The following is a 19,708-nucleotide window of genomic DNA, read 5'->3' as shown; positions in this document are numbered from 1 at the left end:
CCTAGAATACACCAGATTAGAACCACTAAAGACATTATAACAGGCCTATATAGTCCTGGGGTACATCCCTCTCCTTCTCCCCTGGATGTCTTTGAACCTCAAAGCCTCCCCTCCTGTTCCTGTCTTGTAGAGCGGTGGGCCACGAACAGACCTCCATCCTCCAGCCCACTAGGCACAGCTGCCAACCATCAACCCCAGGGTTTGCCTCTCTAACTGGGGCTTGACATGTGGGGGAGCTGGGGGGGTTATGGAAGGGGGTAGATCTTATCCCACTAAATCACTACAGGGGGGATTCTCTTCTTCTCAACCCCTCTGGTGTTGGTTAAGACCTCCCTGGAGTTGGTTTTAACAGAGACTTCCACAAAGCTACAACCACAACTCCCCGTCATCTCCAGACCTCATTGGTTAAATAATACAGTCTTATACTGTACTGTAAAGTGACCCCTCCTTCTCCTCCTCCTCCTCCTCCTCAGTGCCCTGGGCCCCCTCCTCCTCCTCCTCAGTGCCCTGGCCCCCCCTCCCCCCTCCCCCCTCCCCAGTGCCCTGCCCCCCCCCATCCCCAGTGCCCTGGGCCCCCCCTCCTCCTCCTCAGTGCCCTGGCCCCCCTCCTCCTCCTCAGTGCCCTGCCCCCCTTCTCCTCCTCAGTGCCCTGCCCCCCTCCTCCTCAGTGCCCTGGGCCACCCCCCCTCCTCCCCAGTGCCCCCCCCCCCCTACCTCAGAAAGTGCACCTTGAAATGCACTTTGTCACTGCTTTTGAAGGAGTCCCCCCCCAGCTGGCCAAGTTCACATGCAGGCACCCCGTTTTACGTTAATAGGCCGATTTGAGTCCAATTGCTCTCAAAACAGGTCTGTACGCCTCTAAACTGAAGTCTGCCTCAAAGGCTTCTGTGTCTTATGAATGTGTGATGCATTGTGTTTTTTTAGCAGCCTGCATGCGTTATGTTAGCCAGAGTACAACTAAACTCTCTCTCCCCCACACCCTCTCTGTCTACCTCTCTCTACCTCTCTGTTAGCCAGAGTACAACTAAACTCTCTCTCCCCCACACCCTCTCTGTCTACCTCTCTCTACCTCTCTGTTAGCCAGAGTACAACTAAACAAGAACATGTCCATGTAGTTTCCAGACATCTCCAACTGAAATCCACAACAGTGTTATGACAATATAATGGCAACACTTTCTGTTGTGTTTTGTCTTTGAGAGTAGTGTTTTGTCTTTGAGAGTAGTGTTTTATCTTTGAGAGTAGTGTTTTGTCTTTGAGAGTAGTGTTTTGTCTTTGAGAGTAGTGTTTTGTCTTTGAGAGTAGTGTTTTGTCTTTGAGAGTAGTGTTTTGTCTTTGAGAGTAGTGTTTTGTCTTTGAGAGTAGTGTTTTGTCTTTGAGAGTAGTGCTTTGTCTTTGAGAGTAGTGTTTTGTCTTTGAGAGTAGTGCTGAGCCACTAATGCTTTTCTAGGTCCATTTACGTTCCATCATTTAAAAAAATATCACGCTTTTTAAATTTCAGTTTCGATATAATTATTTTTTTTACATTAAATGCATTATAAAATAATTACAAAAACAATTTAGCTTTTTAATTGAAATTCCAAAGCCAACAGAGAGAGAGAGGTAAACAGAGAGAGAGAGAGGTAGACAGAGAGAGAGGTAGACAGAGAGAGAGAGGTAAACAGAGAGAGAGAGAGAGAGAGAGGTAGACAGAGAGAGAGAGAGAGGTAGACAGACAGAGAGAGATACAGAGAGGTAGACAGAGAGAGCGAGAGACAGAGAGGTAGACAGACAGAGAGAGAGAGACAGAGAGGTAGACAGAGAGAGAGAGAGAGAGAGAGGTAAACAGAGAGAGAGAGAGAGAGAGAGAGAGAGAGAGAGAGAGAGAGAGGTAAAACAGAGAGAGACAGAGAGGTAGACAGACAGAGAGAGAGAGACACAGAGGTAGACAGAGAGAGAGAGAGAGGTAGACAGAGAGTAGACAGAGAGAGAGACAGAGAGAGACAGAGAGAGAGAGAGGCAGAGAGTAGACAGAGAGAGAGAGACAGAGAGGTAAACAGAGAGAGAGAGAGAGAGAGTAAACAGAGAGAGAGAGAGAGAGTAGACAGAGAGAGAGAGAGAGAGAGAGAGAGGTAGACAGAGAGAGAGAGAGAGACAGAGAGACAGAGAGGTAGAGAGAGAGAGAGAGAGAGAGAAAACAGAGAGAGAGAGAGAGAGAGAGGTAAACAGAGAGAGAGAGAGAGAGAGACAGAGAGAGAGAGAGACAGAGAGGTAAACAGAGAGAGAGAGAGAGAGGGAGAGACAGAGAGGTAGACAGAGAGAGAGACAGAGAGAGACAGAGAGAGAGAGAGAGAGAGAGAGAGAGAGAGAGGTAAACAGAGAGAGACAGAGAGAGAGAGAGAGAGAGAGAGAGTAAAACAGAGAGAGACAGAGAGGTAGACAGAGAGAGAGAGAGAGAGAGAGAGAGAGAGACAGAGAGGTAAACAGAGAGAGACAGAGAGAGAGAGAGAGAGAGAGAGTAGACAGACAGAGAGAGACAGAGAGGTAGACAGAGAGAGCGAGAGACAGAGAGGTAGACAGACAGAGAGAGAGAGAGAGAGAGAGAGGTAAAACAGAGAGAGACAGAGAGGTAGACAGACAGAGAGAGTAGAGAGAGAGAGAGAGAGAGAGAGAGACAGAGAGGTAAACAGAGAGAGAGAGAGACAGAGAGGTAAACAGAGAGAGAGAGAGAGAGGTAGACAGAGAGAGAGAGAGACAGAGTAGAAGACAGAGAGAGAGAGAGAGAGGGTAGACAGAGAGAGAGAGGTAAACAAAGAGAGAGAGAGAGAGAGGTAGACAGAGAGACAGAAAGGTAGACAGACAGAGAGAGAGACAGAGAGGGTGTGGGGGAGAGAGGGAGAGACTTACACAGGCCAGAAGAAAGTGCCAGCTTTCACCCCCTGCTTCACTGCTGTAATCCAGATCTAGGACAAGAATAAAAGTGAATATAACCACAGTAAATTATCTGTAAAACTGTGATATAAGACAATATCATTTATCATGTAATGGCATATAACACCTTTAAGGACAATGGGAAGATCAATTTTCGTCAACAAAGGTTCTTCAAAAGCGTTTGTGACCTTAAACCACTACAGTACATTTGCAAGGCTGACGCCATTTCCAATTCAATGTCTCAACTTGAAATGGACGGTTATTACATTTAAACACTACTCACTAGTTTTACTAGATTCATGCTCAAAGCCAAGTTAAACAGTCTCATATGAAAGGAGAGAGAGAGAGAGGCAAACCTGGCCAGCTGTAAGTAAGGCCATTACTGTGCAAATAGAACACAGATGCAGGCCTTCTAGAATGGGAGGGAGGGCTTCTAGTTTGGGAGGGGGCGCTTCTAGAATGGGAGGGGGCTTCTAGAATGGGAGGGGGGCTTCTAGAATGGGAGGGGAGGCTTCTAGAATGGGAGGGGAGGCTTCTAGAATGGGTGCGGGCGCTTCAGGAATGGGAGGGGGGGCTTCTAGAATGGGAGTGGAGGATTCTAGAATGGGAGGGGGCGCTTCTAGAATGGGAGGCGGGGCCTATAGAATGGGAGGGAGGGCTTCTAGAATGGGATGGGGGCTTCTAGAATGGGAGGGAGAGCCTATAGAATGGGAGGGATGGCTTCTAGAATGGAAGGGCTTCTAGAATGGGATGGGGGCTTCTAGAATGGGATGGGGGCTTCTAGAATGGGAGGGCTTCTAGAGTGACTTACGGTGCCTTTAGAAAATATTCATACCCCTTAACTTATTCCACATTCTGTTGTTACAGCCTGAATTTAAAAAAATAAAAAGTGGTCATCAATCTACACACAATATCCCATAATGACAAAGTGAAAACAGGTTTCTAGACATTTCATAAAATTAATTGAAAATTAAATACAGAAATATCTAATTTATACAAGTATTCATACCCCTGAGTCGATACGCGTTAGAATCACCTTTGGCAGCGATTACAGCTGTGTGTCTTTCTGGGTAAGTTTCTAAAAGCTTTGCACACCTGGATTGTACAATATTTGCAGAATATTCAAGCTCTGTCAAGTTGGTTGTTGATCATTGTTAGACAGCCATTTTCTTGCCAAGTCTTGCCATAGATTTTCAAACCGATTTGAGTCAAAACTAGGCCACTCAGGAACATTCAATGTCATCTTGGTGAGCAACTCCAGTGTATATTTTGCCTTCTGTTTTAAGTTACTGTCCTGCTGAAAAGTGTATTTGTCTCCCAGTCTGTTGGTTTTAAGTTACTGTCCTGCTGAAAAGTGTATTTGTTTCCCAGTCTGTTGGTTTTAAGTTACTGTCCTGCTGAAAAGTGTATTTGTTTCCCAGTCTGTTGGTTTTAAGTTACTGTCCTGCTGAAAAGTGTATTTGTCTCCCAGTCTGTTGTTTTAAGTTACTGTCCTGCTGAAAAGTGTATTTGTCTCCCAGTCTGTTGGTTTTAAGTTACTGTCCTGCTGAAAAGTGTATTTGTCTCCCAGTCTGTTGGTTTTAAGTTACTGTCGTGTCTCCCAGTCTGTTGTTTTAAGTTACTGTCCTGCTGAAAAGTGAATTTGTCTCCCAGTCTGTTGGAAAGCAGACTCAACAAGGTTTTCCTCTAGGATGTTGCCTGTGCTCAGCTCTATTCCGTTTATTTTTATCCTAAAAAACTCCCTAATCCTTGCCAATGACAAGCATACCCATAACATGATGCAACCACCACCATGCTTGAAAATATGAAGAGTGGTACTCAGTAATGTGTTATATTGACTTTACCCCAAACATAACACTTTGTATTCAGGATATAAAGTTAATTTCTTTGCCACATTTTTTTACTTCAGTATCTTATTGCAAACAGGATGCATGTTTTGGAATATTTGTATTCTATACATACTTCCTTCTTTTCACTCTGTCAATTAGGTTAGTTTTGTGGAGTAACTACAATGTTGTTGATCCATCCTCAGTTTTCACCTATCACAGCCATTAAACTCTGTAACTGTTTTAAAGTGACCATTGGCCTCATGGTGAAATCCCGGAGGGGTTTCCTTCCTCTCCGGTTAGGAAGGACGCCTGTATCTCTATAGTGACTGGGTGTGTTGATACCCCATCCAAAGTGTAATTAATAACTTCACCAGGCTCAAAGGGATATTCAATGTCTGCTTCTTTATTTTTACCCATCTACCAATAGGAGCCCTTCTTTGTGAGGCATTGGAAAACCTCCCTGGTGTTTGTGGTTGAATCTGCTCGACCTTACAGATAATTGTATGTGTGGGGTACAGAGATGAGGCAGTCATTCAAAAAATAATTTTAAACACTATTATTGCACACAGAGTGAGTCCATGCAACTTATTATGTGACTTGTGAAGTAATTTATGCCATAACAAAGAGGTTCAATACTTATTGACTCAAGACCTTTCAGCTTTTCATTTGTAATTCATTTCTAAAAACATAACTCCACTTTGACATTATAGGGTATTGTGTGGAAGGGCAGTGAAAGTCAATCTCAATTGAATCCATTTTAAATTCAGGCTGTAACACAAGGAAATGTGTAACAAGTCACGTGGTGTGACTCCTTTGTGAAGGCGTTGTATGACTGAACCACAGAACAGAGCAGAGAGAGTAGGGCCTCACCGGCTGACCTCCCCACCAACGATGATTCAGCTTCTCTCGACCCCGCAGGTTAAAGTTGGCATCAAACACAGGGTCATGCATGGAGTTGCCAACGATGCCATGGGACTCAGGGTACAGGCCCTACAGGAGGTCAGGACGGAGGTGTTAACCCATGGAGGCTGGATGTTACATTACATTACGGCAAAACTGAAGCTAAAATGTTCAGCTGAGTTCAGCAAAGAGGAAGAAAAAGGATGATTGACCAGTACGTACCGTTGCAAGAGTATAGAGATTGGGAAACGTTTTCGTGGGGTACACGGGTCTCATGTAAGGAGCATGGGTACCACAGGCTCCTAGAGGTAAAAAGGCACAAACAGATATGATGCAATGGTACGGCCTCCCGAGTGGCGCAGCGGTCTAAGACACTGCATCTCAGTGCTGGAGGCGTCACTACAGACATCCTGGTTCGATTCCAGGCTGTATCACAACCAGCCGTGATTGGGAGTCCCATAAGGCGGCACACAATTGGCCCAGCGTCGTCCGGGTTAGGGTTTGGCCGGGGTAGGCCTTTATTGTAAATAAGAATTTGTTCTTAACTGACTTGCCTAGTTTAATAAAGTGAATAAAGTTGCCCCTCTCAAATGAAGCCTTGTTATGGATGATTCATAATATCTTACTGAGTTTCTCGATGTTGGGGATCACTGTGCTTCCTCTCTTCATGTAGGAGGCTCTGAACCCATCCACTGACACCATGATGAGAGGGGGACGGACAAACCTGGGGACAAAAGATCATGAGACTATCTCTGATGTTCTTACGGGTTTTTTTTAGTTGTGAAAGGTTAAACAAAAAAAAAAATGTATAAGAAGGTCTGAAGTGTGTAAATGGGGTCTCTTACCCAGCCGGACATTCATGGGTTCTAATGTCTTCACAGTCATCCTGCAACCAAGTAGTGTCCCCTTACAAACAAAGAGTTAAGAGTTAATATGAGGGTTCAATACAACCTTCCACTACCACTATATAGGATACAGTCAGAGAGGTACATGACTGGTCAAAAGTTTTAGAACACCTACTCATTCAAGGGTTTTTCTTTATTTTTGCTATTTTCTACATTATAGAGTAATAGTAATAACACATATGGAATCATGTAGTAACCAAAAAAGTGTTAAACAAATCAAAATATATTTTATATTTGAGATTCTTCAAATAGCCACCCTTTGCCTTGATGACAGCTTTGCACACTCTTGGCATTCTCTCAACCAGCTTCACCTGGAATGCTTTTCCAACGGTCTTGAAGGAGTTCCCACATATGCTGAGCACTTGTTTGCTATTTCCTTCACTCTGCGGTCCGACTCATCTCAAACCATCTCAATTTGGATGAGGTCATGTGATTGTGGAGGCCAGGTCATCTGATGCAGCACTCCATCATCCTCTTTCTTGCTCAAATAACCCTTACACAGCCTGGAGGTGTGTTAAGTCATTGTCCTGTTGAAAAACAAATTATAGTCCCACTAAGCCCAAACCAGATGGGATGGCGTATCGCTGCAGAAGGCTGTGGTAGCCATGCTGGTTAAATGTGCCTTGAATTCTAAATAAATCAGACAGTGTCACCAGGAAAGCACCCCCACACCATAACACCACCTCCTCCATGCTTCACGTGGGAAATACACATGCAGAGATCATCCGTTCACCTACTCTGCGTCTCATAATGACACAGTGGTTGGAACCAAAAATCTCAAATTTGGACTCTAGGCCGAAGGTCACATTTCCACCGGTCTAATGTCCATTGCTCATGTTTCTTGGCCCAAGCAAGTCTCTTCTTATCGGTGTCCTTTAGTAGTGGTTTCTTTGCAGCAATTCGACCATGAAGGCCTGATTCACACAGTCTCTGAACAGCTGATGTTGAGATGTGTCTGTTACTTGAACTCTGTGAAGCATTTATTTGGGCTGCAATTTCTGAGGCTGGTAACTCTAATGAACTTATCCTCTGCAGCTGAGGTAACTCTGGGTCTTCCATTCCTGTGTTGGTCCTCATGAGAGACAGTTTCATCATAGTGCTTGATGGTTTTTGCGACTGCACTTGAAGAAACTTTCAAAGTTCTTGAAATTGACTGACCTTCATGTCTTAAAGTAATGATGGTCTGTCATTTCTCTTTGCTTATTTGAGCTGTTCAAGCCATAATATGGACTTGGTTGTTTACCAAATAAGTCTGTCTTCTGTATACCCCCCCTACTTTGTCACAAAACAACTGATTGGTTGAAACGCATTAAGAATGAAATAAATTCCACAAATGAACTTGGTTGAGGTCATTGAAATGAGGTTCATTGAAATGCATTCCAGGTGACTACCTCATGAAGCTGGTTGAGAGAATGCCAAGAGTGTGCAAAGTTGTCATCAAGGCAAAGGGTAGCTATTTGAAGAATCTCAAATATAAAATATATTTTGATTTGTTTAACACTTTTTGGTTACTACATGATTCCATATGTGTTATTTGATAGTTTTGATGTCTTCACTATTATTCAACAATGTAGAAAATAGTAAAAATAAAGAAAAACCCTTGAATGAGTAGGTGTTCTAAAGCTTTGGACCGATAGTGTATGTCATGACAACAACAGTCAGAAGTGTTGGCTAAAGCACACACAGCACTAGTATCAGGTTGAGAGACATCTAGTATCAGTGTCTAACCTTTACAGAGTGTTTTGTAGTTGGTACAGCAGTCTCCTTTGGCCAGACAGTCCTCAGAACAGTGACAGGCATGCTGGTCCTTCCTGGTCTCTCCACAGCGCTCCTTACTGCACTCAAAACCTCCCTCTGGACACAATCAATCATTTATTCAATCAATTAATGAGAGATGATGTTACATAGGTAACAACGACCCATTAGAACTGCAGCAGGGTGTCCCATTCAACAATGAGTCAGGTCACCATAAGGTCATATACATGAGGTAGAAACTGAGATGGTGATGGTCATTAAGTATGAAGTAAAGCCTGTGTTCATTTTGAACCCTACATTGATGCAATACAACGTACTGAACATTCTGGAACATGTACAACTTGGACTGGGGAGAGGGGTTGAACTGAGATGTAAGACCACCATGTTGAGGGAACATGAAAGGGAGCAGGGGGACCACCAACCCAGACAGACAGGCTGACAGGCTTCAGGCTTACCTGTTCTCAAGCAGTGCTCATCAAAATCCTGGCAGCAGCTGTTATAGGTTTTACATAAGTTGTCACAGCGGCAGTTGGGAGGTTCAGCCTCGTCCAATTCAAAGCATCTGTTCTTGCAGGATCCTGACGTGCTGATCCACGGGGAGTCTGAAGGAGCTGGCAGAGAGACAGAGAGAGAGACAACTATTAACAACTACTGAGGGAGATGAAAGGGAGAGAGAGAGAGAGAGAGAGAGAGAGAGAGAGAGAGACAACCATGAACAACTACTGAGGGAGATGAAAGGGAGACAGAGAGAGAGAGAGAGAGAGAGAGAGAGAGAGAGAGAGAACCGTTAATATCTACTGAGGGAGCTGTCAGGGAGAGAGAGAGAGAGAGAGAGAGAGAGAACCGTTAATATCTACTGAGGGAGCTGTCAGGGAGAGAGAGAGAGAGAGAGAGAGAGAGAGAGAGAGAGAGAGAGACAACCGTTAATATCTACTGAGGGAGCTGGCAGAGAGAGAGAGAGAGAGAGAGAGAGAGAGAGAGAGAGAGAGAGAGAGAGAACCGTTAATATCTACTGAGGGAGCTGTCAGGGAGAGAGAGACAACCGTTAATATCTACTGTCAGGGGAGGAGCTGTCAACCGAGAGAGAACTTATATCTGGGAGCTCAGGAGAGAGACAACCGATATCTACCTAGAGCTGGCAGGGAACCGTTAATATCTACTGAGGGAGCTGTCAGGGAGAGAGAGACAACCGTTTATATCTACCTAGGGAGCTGGCAGGGAGAGAGAGAGAGAGAGAGAGAGAGAGAACCGTTAATATCTACTGAGGGAGCTGTCAGGGAGAGAGAGACAACCGTTTATATCTACCTAGGGAGCTGGCAGGGAGAGAGAGAGACAACCGTTTATATCTACCTAGGGAGCTGGCAGGGAGAGAGAGAGAGAGAGAGAGAGAGAGAGAACCGTTAATATCTACTGAGGGAGCTGTCAGAAAGAGAGAGAGAGACAACCGTTTATATCTACTGAGGGAGCTGGCAGGGAGAGAGAGAGAGAACTGGAGGGAGCTGTCAGGGAGAGAGAGAGAGAACCGTTAATATCTACTGAGGAGCTGTCAGGGAGAGAGAGAGAGAGAGAGAGAGAGAGGAGCTGAGAGAGAGAGAGAGACAACCGTTAGGGGAGCTGGCAGGAGAGAGAGAGAGAGAGAGAGAGAGAGAGAGAGAGAGAGAGAGAGAGAAACCGTTAATATCTACTGAGGGAGCTGTCAGAAAGAGAGAGAGAGAGAGAGAGAGAGAGAACCGTTTATATCTACTGAGGGAGCTGTCAGGGAGAGAGAGACAACCGTTTATATCTACCTAGGGAGCTGGCAGGGAGAGAGAGAGAGAGAGAGAGAGAGAGAACCGTTAATATCTACTGAGGGAGCTGTCAGGGAGAGAGAGACAACCGTTTATATCTACCTAGGGAGCTGGCAGGGAGAGAGAGAGAGAGAGAGAGAAGAGAGAGAACCGAGGGAGCTTAATATCTACTAGGAGCTGGCAGGGAGAGAGAGAGACAACCGTGTTATATCTACCTAGGAGCTGGCAGAGAGAGAGAGAGAACCGTTAATATCTACTGAGGGAGCTGTCAGGGAGAGAGAGAGAGAGAGAGGAGAGAGAGAGACAACCGTTAATCTATTGGCAGGAGCTGTCACGGAGAGAGAGAGAGAGAGAACCGTTAATATCTACTGAGGGAGCTGTCAGGGAGAGAGAGAGAGAGAGAGAGAGAGAGAGAGAGAACCGTTAATATCTACTGAGGGAGCTGTCAGGAGAGAGAGAGAGAGAGAGAGAGAGAGAGAGTTAATATCTACTGAGGGAGAGAGAGAGAGAGAGAGAGAGAGAGAGAGAGAGAGAGAACCGTTAATATCTACTGAGGGAGCTGTCAGGGAGAGAGAGAGAGAGAGAGAGAGAGAGAGAGAGAGAGAGACAACCGTTAATATCTACTGAGGGAGCTGTCAGGGAGAGAGAGAGACAACTGTTAATATCTACTGAGGGAGCTGACAGGGAGAGAGAGACAACCGTTTATATCTACTGAGGGAGCTGTCAGGGAGAGAGAGACAACCGTTTATATCTACTGAGGGGGCTGGCAGAGAGAGAGAGAGAGAGAGAGAGAGAGAGAGAGAGAGAGAGAGAGAGAACCGTTAATATCTACTGAGGGAGCTGTCAGGGAGAGAGAGAGAGAGAGAGAGAGAGACAACCGTTAATATCTACTGAGGGAGCTGACAGGGAGAGAGAGAGACAACCGTTAATATCTACTGAGGGAGCTGACAGGGAGAGAGAGACAACCGTTTATATCTACTGAGGGAGCTGTCAGGGAGAGAGAGACAACCGTTTATATCTACTGAGGGGGCTGGCAGAGAGAGAGAGAGAGAGAGAGAGAGAGAGAGAGAGAGAGAGAGAGAGAGAGAGAGAGAGAGAGAGAACCGTTAATATCTACTGAGGGAGCTGTCAGAAAGAGAGAGAGAGATAACCGTTAATATCTACTGAGGGAGCTGTCAGAAAGAGAGAGAGAGAGAACCGTTAATATCTTCTGCGGGAGCTGTCAGAAAGAGAGAGAGAGATAACCGTTAATATCTACTAAGGGAGCTGTCAGAAAGAGAGAGAGATAACCGTTAATATCTACTGAGGGAGCTGTCAGAAAGAGAGAGAGAGACAACCGTTTATATCTACTGAGGGAGCTGGCAGGGAGAGAGAGAGACAACCGTTTATATCTACTGAGGGAGCTGGCAGGGAGAGAGAGAGAGAGAGAGAGAGGGAGACAACCAATAATATCTACTGAGGGAGCTGTCAGAAAGAGAGAGAGAGACAACCGTTTATATCTACTGAGGGAGCTGTCAGAAAGAGAGAGAGAGAGAGACAACCGTTAACATCTACTGGAGATATACTCTGAGAAAACTAGGTAGCACCTTTTTTATGAGAGAGTATTGCAAGAGAAGCTTGGAGTATACTCTGAATCCATGCTCTGTTTCACTATTGAAAATAGAGCATGGATTCAGTCACTATGGATCCACAGCTGCTACTAAGACAGTTATATTTGGGTTTTAAAAATGTCTCTACTACTCAACACTTCCCTGAGGTTGGGGAGAGGAAGACTTCCCTGAGGTTGGGGAGAGGAACACCTCCATGAGGTTGGGGAGAGGAACACCTCCATGAGGTTGGGGAGAGGTACACCTCCCTGAGGTTGGGGAGAGGAAGTCTTCCCTGAGGTTGGGGAGAGGTAGTCTTCCCTGAGGTTGGGGAGAGGAACACCTCCATGGGGTTGGGGAGAGGTACACCTCCATGGGGTTGGGGAGAGGTACACCTCCATGGGGTTGGGGAGAGGAACACCTCCCTGAGGTTGGGGAGAGGAACACCTCCCTGAGGTTGGGGAGAGGCACACCTCCATGGGGTTGGGGAGAGGTACACCTCCCTGAGGTTGGGGAGAGGAACACCTCCCTGAGGTTGGGGAGAGGAACACCTCCATGGGGTTGGGAAGAGGACGTCTTCCCTGAGGTTGGGAAGAGGAAGTCTTCCCTGAGGTTGGGGAGAGGAAGTCTTCCCTGAGGTTGGGGAGAGGAACACCTCCCTGAGGTTGGGGAGAGGAAGTCTTCCCTGAGGTTGGGGAGAGGAAGTCTTCCCTGAGGTTGGGGAGAGGAACACTTCCCTGAAGTTGGGGAGAGGAACACCTTCCCTGAGGTTGGGGAGAGGAAGTCTTCCCTGAGGTTGGGGAGAGGAAGTCTTCCCTGAGGTTGGGGAGAGGAACACCTCCCTGAGGTTGGGGAGAGGAAGTATTCCCTGAGGTTGGGGAGAGGGAGTATTCCCTGAGGTTGGGGAGAGGAAGTATTCCCTGAGGTTGGGGAGAGGAAGTCTTCCCTGAGGTTGGGGAGAGGAAGTCTTCCCTGAGGTTGGGGAGAGGAAGTATTCCCTGAGGTTGGGGAGAGGAAGTCTTCCCTGAGGTTGGGGAGAGGAAGTCTTCCCTGAGGTTGGGGAGAGGAAGTCTTCCCTGAGGTTGGGGAGAGGAAGTCTTCCCTGAGGTTGGGGAGAGGTAGTCTTCCCTGAGGTTGGGGAGAGGAAGTATTCCCTGAGGTTGGGGAGAGGAAGTCTTCCCTGAGGTTGGGGAGAGGAACACTTCCCTGAGGTTGGGGAGAGAAAGTCTTCCCTGAGGTTGGGGAGAGGACGTCTTCCCTGAGGTTGGGGAGAGGAAGTCTTCCCTGAGGTTGGGGAGAGGTAGTCTTCCCTGAGGTTGGGGAGAGGAACACTTCCCTGAGGTTGGGGAGAGAAAGTCTTCCCTGAGGTTGGGGAGAGGAAGTCTTCCCTGAGGTTGGGGAGAGGAAGTCTTCCCTGAGGTTGGGGAGAGGAAGTCTTCCCTGAGATTGGGGAGAGGAACAGAGGGGACCAAGCTAGTGTAACATACAGTACATAATAAGATGTTCCTTGTGGATTCAGGAACAAACCTGCAGCAGGAAAAACCTGGGCAACGCCAGGAGAAGCACGTGGACGAATTCTGTGAAGATTCAAACTCAGTTTACTGCACAGGAATAGCTGTACGAGTTAAGGCATATAACTAGTCATATACTCGATGTCAAACCCATCCCAGACACAGTGAATGAACTGAATGAAAGGAAACCAACTCCCTGTGAAGGAAAGACTACAATGTCCTTTCACAGCTGTGCAGTGGGATCTTTGACAAGTATCCCGACAGTATAATTCAAACACCCTGAGTTTTTACATGCAGACCAGGTCAGAATATGTGGAGCAGAAACGGCTGAAAAGCTCACTTGATATTGACACAAGGTAGAGCCGAGCAAACAAACCCCAAATATACACGGACAGGCCAATCACTGGCGAAAAGGACAACAGTAATCGTTTGTTACACTTAAACGCTCTTTGCTTATTAGTTCTGTGTACACTGGCAGACATATCTGATAGAAAACGATGTGCAAATAAACTGCATTTTGAATTCCATCGCTACGGTTACCTCAGGGAACGTAGTAAGTTCCGTATAATGTATGTTGCTCATGTTTAAAGATGATGGTAAATGGATTCCATGTTAAGTCTACAGACTGTTGAGTGATTGATTACTTTGTCCCGAAGTCAGTTTAAGATTTAGTTTAATGCCTCTGGAATCAAAGACAGTTTTCTGTCTGACTTGTTTAAAATGGCAAAAGGAAAGTTGGCTTTATATACATTTACAGCCAGAATACATAAAGGATTTTTCAAAATATACTGTAAAGCTTATTTTGGTTACTAAATTACAGAGAAAATGATTCTGCTGTGCTTGTAGTAAACCATGCACAATGTTAGTGCAGAACACCTTGTCCCAATATGTCATTATACAAACATTTATTTTTAAATTCACAATTACAATACTGTAATAGACTAAAATAATACCCATCAACAATTGTCAGAGAGATAGAGAAAGGGAGAGATGGAAGTCCCCCCAAAATATCTATATTTTATGCAAAACAGTTGTCCAATCTTGCTTACTGTCCGTCCTTGAAGAAGCAGCCTCCTCTACAGACCTTTCAGGGCGGTCATAAACATACCCCGAGCAGATATCCGAACCACAGACGATGGAGAGGACACAGAACAGCTTTGAAAATGAACGAAACAACAGATAAATGATACAATTCTACAAATTATTGTGACATAAAATGAAACGTGAAACATATGAGGCGATAACGACAAGTCTCCCACAGTAAATATAGCGGGGAACATGCCAGAACAATCCATCATAACCCAGGTATTCTCTCTTGAACATCCTACATTGTAATATCACAGAGTTTTCTAAACAATCTTTGACAATTTCCATCATACCTGTTTAAATGATATCTTATATTTTCCCATTATGTCAGGTCCGTCCTACAGAATTCATGTGTTTATCGCAGTGGTCCCTGTTCGGTTCGTTACCGTGCGTCCTGACTGCACCCCGACTATCACTAAGACTGAGCGCAAGAACGGTGTGGTGGCCAAGTTTTGTGATTTCAGATGAACACCTGTTCACGGTGCCAAAGGGAGCTTCCTTCCAGCTCTCAATCCACTAAATCAAGTAAAAGTGCTTATGCTGCCGTTTAATTTTACTGCGCGCAGTGCGCGGTAGGATACTAAACAATGAATGCAAGACCACCCCAGTGAATGCATAACAATACCCTTTGATACTTTTCAAATCGGTCGCCACTTTGAAATGATCATCATCATCCCCTTGTACTGCAAATGATTTAGAAAACAAAAGGAGAGTAAAACTTCCTTGCTGAAAGCCCTGAAAACATCTGTGAAACCAGTAATAAACGCATAATAGTCATGGGCGCCTATTCGCAAAACATAAGTTCTCATTGTAAACGGAAAGGGACACATGCGGACGCACACGATGCATTTGCATGGATCATAAAGCCTTACAGAACCAATTTCCAAAGAACCATGATTCTCTGCCGAGTGATGCCTGCTCCTAGTCTGCTCTAGACTGGAGTGATTTATACCCAAACTAACCCTGGAGTGAGTTATACCCAAACTAACCCTGGTGGGATTTAAACCCTAACTAACCCTGGTGTGAGTTGTACCCTATCTAACCCTGGAACAAATTATACCCTAACTAACCCTGGAGTGAATTATACCCTAACTAACCCTGGAGTGAGTTATACCCTAACTAACCCTGGTTCTAACACTGGACTGAGTTGTACCCTGGTTCTAACACTGGACTGAGTTGTACCATAACTAACCCCGGTGCTTTCTGCCTCCAGGACAGACCACACAGGATTTGGCAGAGTCGGTGGAGGACTGGAGCGCCATTGGTTTGTTGCCAATACATGTGTTTGTTTTGTCATTCAGGGTTTGATGAGGGAAACAACAAATCAAATATAAAATGTATATTGTTGCAGATATGGGAAGATTCCAGAGTAGATTATTATGCTCAATCTGACAAGAATATGATTACTGAGTTCAAATGGAAACGGAGCAAACATGACAAGAAACTCACCAATAGGGACATGTGAGGAGATTAGGTCAAGAACCAGAGCACTGAAAGATGTTACTGGGCCGAGTAGTGAGGTAGTCATTAGTCGTTACTGGGCCGGGTAGTGAGGTAGTCGTTAGTCGTTACTGGGCCGAGCAGTGAGGTAGTCGTTAGTCGTTACTGGGCCGAGCAGTGAGGTAGTCATTAGTCGTTACTGGGCCGAGCAGTGAGGTAGTCGTTAGTCGTTACTGGGCCGAGCAGTGAGGTAGTCGTTAGTCGTTACTGGGCCGAGCAGTGAGGTAGTCGTTATTCGTTACTGGGCCGAGCAGTGAGGTAGTCATTAGTCGTTACTGGGCCGAGCAGTGAGGTAGTCGTTACTGGGCCGGGCAGTGAGGTAGTCGTTACTGGGCTGGGCAGTGAGGTAGTCATTAGTCATTACTGGGCCGGGCAGTGAGGTAGTCCTTAGTCGTTACTGGGCCGGGCAGTGAGGTAGTCGTTAGTCGTTACTGGGCCGAGCAGTGAGGTAGTCGTTAGTCGTTACTGGGCCGAGCAGTGAGGTAGTCGTTAGTCGTTACTGGGCCGAGCAGTGAGGTAGTCGTTAGTCGTTACTGGGCCGGCAGTGAGGTAGTCGTTAGTCGTTACTGGGCCGAGCAGTGAGGTAGTCGTTAGTCGTTACTGGGCCGGGCAGTGAGGTAGTCGTTAGTCGTTACTGGGCCGAGCAGTGAGGTAGTCGTTAGTCGTTACTGGGCCGGGCAGTGAGGTAGTCGTTAGTCGTTACTGGGCTGGGCAGTGAGGTAGTCATTAGTCGTTACTGGGCCAAGCAGTGAAGTAGTCGTTAGTCGTTACTGGGCCGGGCAGTGAGGTAGTCGTTAGTGGGCCGGGCAGTGAGGTAGTCGTTAGTCGTTACTGGGCCGGCAGTGAGGTAGTCGTTAGTCGTTACTGGGCCGGGCAGTGAGGTAGTCGTTAGTCGTTACTGGGCCGGGCAGTGAGGTAGTCGTTAGTCGTTACTGGGCTGGGCAGTGAGGTAGTCATTAGTCGTTACTGGGCCGGCAGTGAGGTAGTCGTTAGTCGTTACTGGGCCGAGCAGTGAGGTAGTCGTTAGTCGTTACTGGGCCGGGCAGTGAGGTAGTCGTTAGTCGTTACTGGGCCGGCAGTGAGGTAGTCGTTAGTCGTTACTGGGCTGGGCAGTGAGGTAGTCGTTAGTCGTTACTGGGCTGGGCAGTGAGGTAGTCGTTAGTCGTTACTGGGCCGGCAGTGAGGTAGTCGTTACTGGGCCGGGCAGTGAGGTAGTCGTTACTGGGCCGGGCAGTGAGGTAGTCGTTACTGGGCCGGGCAGTGAGGTAGTTGTTAGTTGTTACTGGGCCGGGCAGTGAGGTAGTTGTTAGTCGTTACTGGGCCGGGCAGTGAGGTAGTTGTTACTGGGCCGGGTAGTGAGGTAGTTGTTACTGGGCCGGGCAGTGAGGTAGTTGTTAGTCGTTACTTTGCCGGGCAGTGAGGTAGTTGTAAGGGTAGAACAAGGATACTGAAGACCACAGCTACACCGCCAGATCTCATCTACATTCTCCTCTCAAAAATGTCCATCTGCCTTTTTGGTGGGAGCAATTATTCAAAGTTTATGCTCTTGGTTATTACATTCTTGGTATACAACATTTCAAAGCGTAATTGTTACTATATATTGAGCATTATTGAAGAAAATGAATAAAAACACACATTCTTGACTTCAGAAGCTTTATTTTCCAACATCTTTATGATAATGTAGTCATGTCCAACCTAGAAGAAAAGGTTCCAATACAACTGGAGTACATAATGAATAAAGAACAGAACAGTTACTGATTGGGTGAGGGACAAGGAGACCATCCACAATCTAGTTACTGATTGGGTGAGAGACAAGGAAACCACCCACAATCTAGTTACTGATTGGGTGAGGGACAAGGACACAATCTAATGACTTTAACAGTTAAAACATGCATGGTTAGAAACAGTGCCATATGAATGCAATAGAAACAGGTATAGAACAACCCAATGACTCTTCAGTATGGTGATGTCATACAGGGCATCAATTAGGCTATTAGTCACAGCTACATCCAAAATGGCACCCTATTCCCAATAAAAATGCACTACTTTTGACCAGAGCCGTATGGGCTCTGGTCAAACGTAGTGTACTATATAACGAATAGGGTGCGGTTTAGAACGCAAAACATCTCATGGTCTACTGCAGGTCCGCCTAATTAGAGACAATCTACATCCTACACGTTTAGAAACATCTCATGGTCTACTGCAGGTCCGCCTAATTAGAGACAATCTACATCCTACACGTTTAGAAACATCTCAGACTCTCTTTTTTTCTACTGTGTTATTGACTTGTTAATTGTTTACTCCATGTGTAACTCTTGTGTTGTCTGTTCACACTGCTATGCTTTATCTTGGCCAGGTCGCAGTTGCAAATGAGAACTTGTTCTCAACTAGCCTACCTGGTTAAATAAAGGTGTTCTCAACTAGCCTACCTGGTTAAATAAAGGTGTTCTCAACTAGCCTACCTGGTTAAATAAAGGTGTTCTCAACTAGCCTACCTGGTTAAATAAAGGTGTTCTCAACTAGCCTACCTGGTTAAATAAAGGTGAAATAAAAAATAAAATAAAAAAATATATTAAAAAATCTTGATTCTGCCACCATTGAATTGATTGGGTCTCTGAACGAGAGTGGAATTTCTCCTCTTAGTTTAATTGCAGGGTTAAAGTAAACCTGTAAGTCCATGTCCAGGGCAACGTGGGGGAAAGTCTAGTGGCAGTCTGTGAGACCGGGTTCAACAGGCTGAAGAGGTTCCCTTGTGAGGACGCACAGCCACTAACTGAAAATGTTGTTGATGATGGTAGGAGACAGACAGGCTCGGGCACAGCCAGAAGTGTGTGTGTGGTGGGTATGTATGTGTGTGGTTAAGGTGATTGGAGACTGGGATGCTTTTAAAACCAAAGGGCTCCCTTCTGGAGAGGCCCACAGGTCTGCCTCTCTGTGTGGTTAATGAAGACGTCACAGAATGTTGGTTAGGCTACACACATTCCTACACTGACTGCAGGCACAGCCCTGGATCCACACTGAATATTGCTCCATTTTCCAAATTCAAACTAAACTTAGCTCTGAAACAGCAATATTTAGTGTGGATTCCAGGCTAGTTGACACGCAGCAAACCAGTAAGGTCTATTCAGAGGAGTTGAACCACTGACAGTTGGAGTCTAGTCTTGAGGATGATGTTTCACAGCTCAGTCAGACATGGATGGAGACCTCACGGAGCGTCCACTAGCAGGGCTGTTACTGAAGGACCAACCAGGAGACAGAGCTGTGTTCTAGTCAGACATGGATGGAGACCTCACAGAGCGTCCACTAGCAGGGCTGTTACTGAAGGACCAACCAGGAGACAGAGCTGTGTTCTAGTCAGACATGGATGGAGACCTCACAGAGCGTCCACTAGCAGGGCTGTTACTGAAGGACCAACCAGGAGACAGAGCTGTGTTCTAGTCAGACATGGATGGAGACCTCACAGAGCGTCCACTAGCAGGGCTGTTACTGAAGGACCAACCAGGAGACAGAGCTGTGTTCTAGTCAGACATTGATGGAGACCTCACGGAGCGTCCACTAGCAGGGCTGTTACTGGGCTGTTACTGAAGGACCAACCAGGAGACAGAGCTGTGTTCTAGTCAGACATGGATGGAGACCTCACAGAGCGTCCACTAGCAGGGCTATTACTGAAGGACCAACCAGGAGGCAGAGCTGTGTTCTAGTCAGACATGGATGGAGACCTCACGGAGCGTCCACTAGCAGGGCTGTTACTGAAGGACCAACCAGGAGACAGAGCTGTGTTCTAGTCAGACATGGATGGAGACCTCAGGGAGCGTCCACTAGCAGGGCTGTTACTGAAGGACCAACCAGGAGACAGAGCTGTGTTCTAGTCAGACATGGATGGAGACCTCACGGAGCGTCCACTAGCAGGGCTGTTACTGAAGGCATGGGAGTCCCTCTCCT

At 46.2% G+C, this 19,708-nt stretch overlaps 1 protein-coding gene and 1 pseudogene across 1 annotated transcript in view; both read right to left on the bottom strand.

The window, feature by feature from the left end:
- LOC135570056 (ectonucleotide pyrophosphatase/phosphodiesterase family member 2-like) overlaps positions 1-15,168 on the bottom strand; it is a 63,284-nt gene extending 48,116 nt beyond the window's left edge. The window contains exons 1-9 of the mRNA XM_065016121.1: positions 14,560-15,168; positions 14,230-14,335; positions 8,752-8,907; positions 8,270-8,395; positions 6,482-6,542; positions 6,263-6,360; positions 5,859-5,938; positions 5,607-5,726; positions 2,884-2,939 (exon numbers count right to left, since the gene is read on the bottom strand). Of these exons, the coding sequence (XP_064872193.1) occupies positions 2,884-2,939; positions 5,607-5,726; positions 5,859-5,938; positions 6,263-6,360; positions 6,482-6,542; positions 8,270-8,395; positions 8,752-8,907; positions 14,230-14,335; positions 14,560-14,589 (833 nt within the window). The 5' untranslated portion in view covers positions 14,590-15,168. The remainder of the gene's footprint in view (positions 1-2,883; positions 2,940-5,606; positions 5,727-5,858; positions 5,939-6,262; positions 6,361-6,481; positions 6,543-8,269; positions 8,396-8,751; positions 8,908-14,229; positions 14,336-14,559) is intronic.
- Positions 15,169-19,339: 4,171 nt separating this feature from the next.
- LOC135570055 (transcription initiation factor TFIID subunit 2-like) overlaps positions 19,340-19,708 on the bottom strand; it is a 37,059-nt pseudogene continuing 36,690 nt past the window's right edge.

Source organism: Oncorhynchus nerka, unplaced genomic scaffold (genome assembly GCF_034236695.1).
Source record: "Oncorhynchus nerka isolate Pitt River unplaced genomic scaffold, Oner_Uvic_2.0 unplaced_scaffold_1142, whole genome shotgun sequence".
Taxonomy (NCBI): domain Eukaryota; kingdom Metazoa; phylum Chordata; class Actinopteri; order Salmoniformes; family Salmonidae; genus Oncorhynchus; species Oncorhynchus nerka.
Note: the sequence above shows the minus strand (reverse complement) of the source record. Positions and strands in the feature narration are given on the sequence as shown.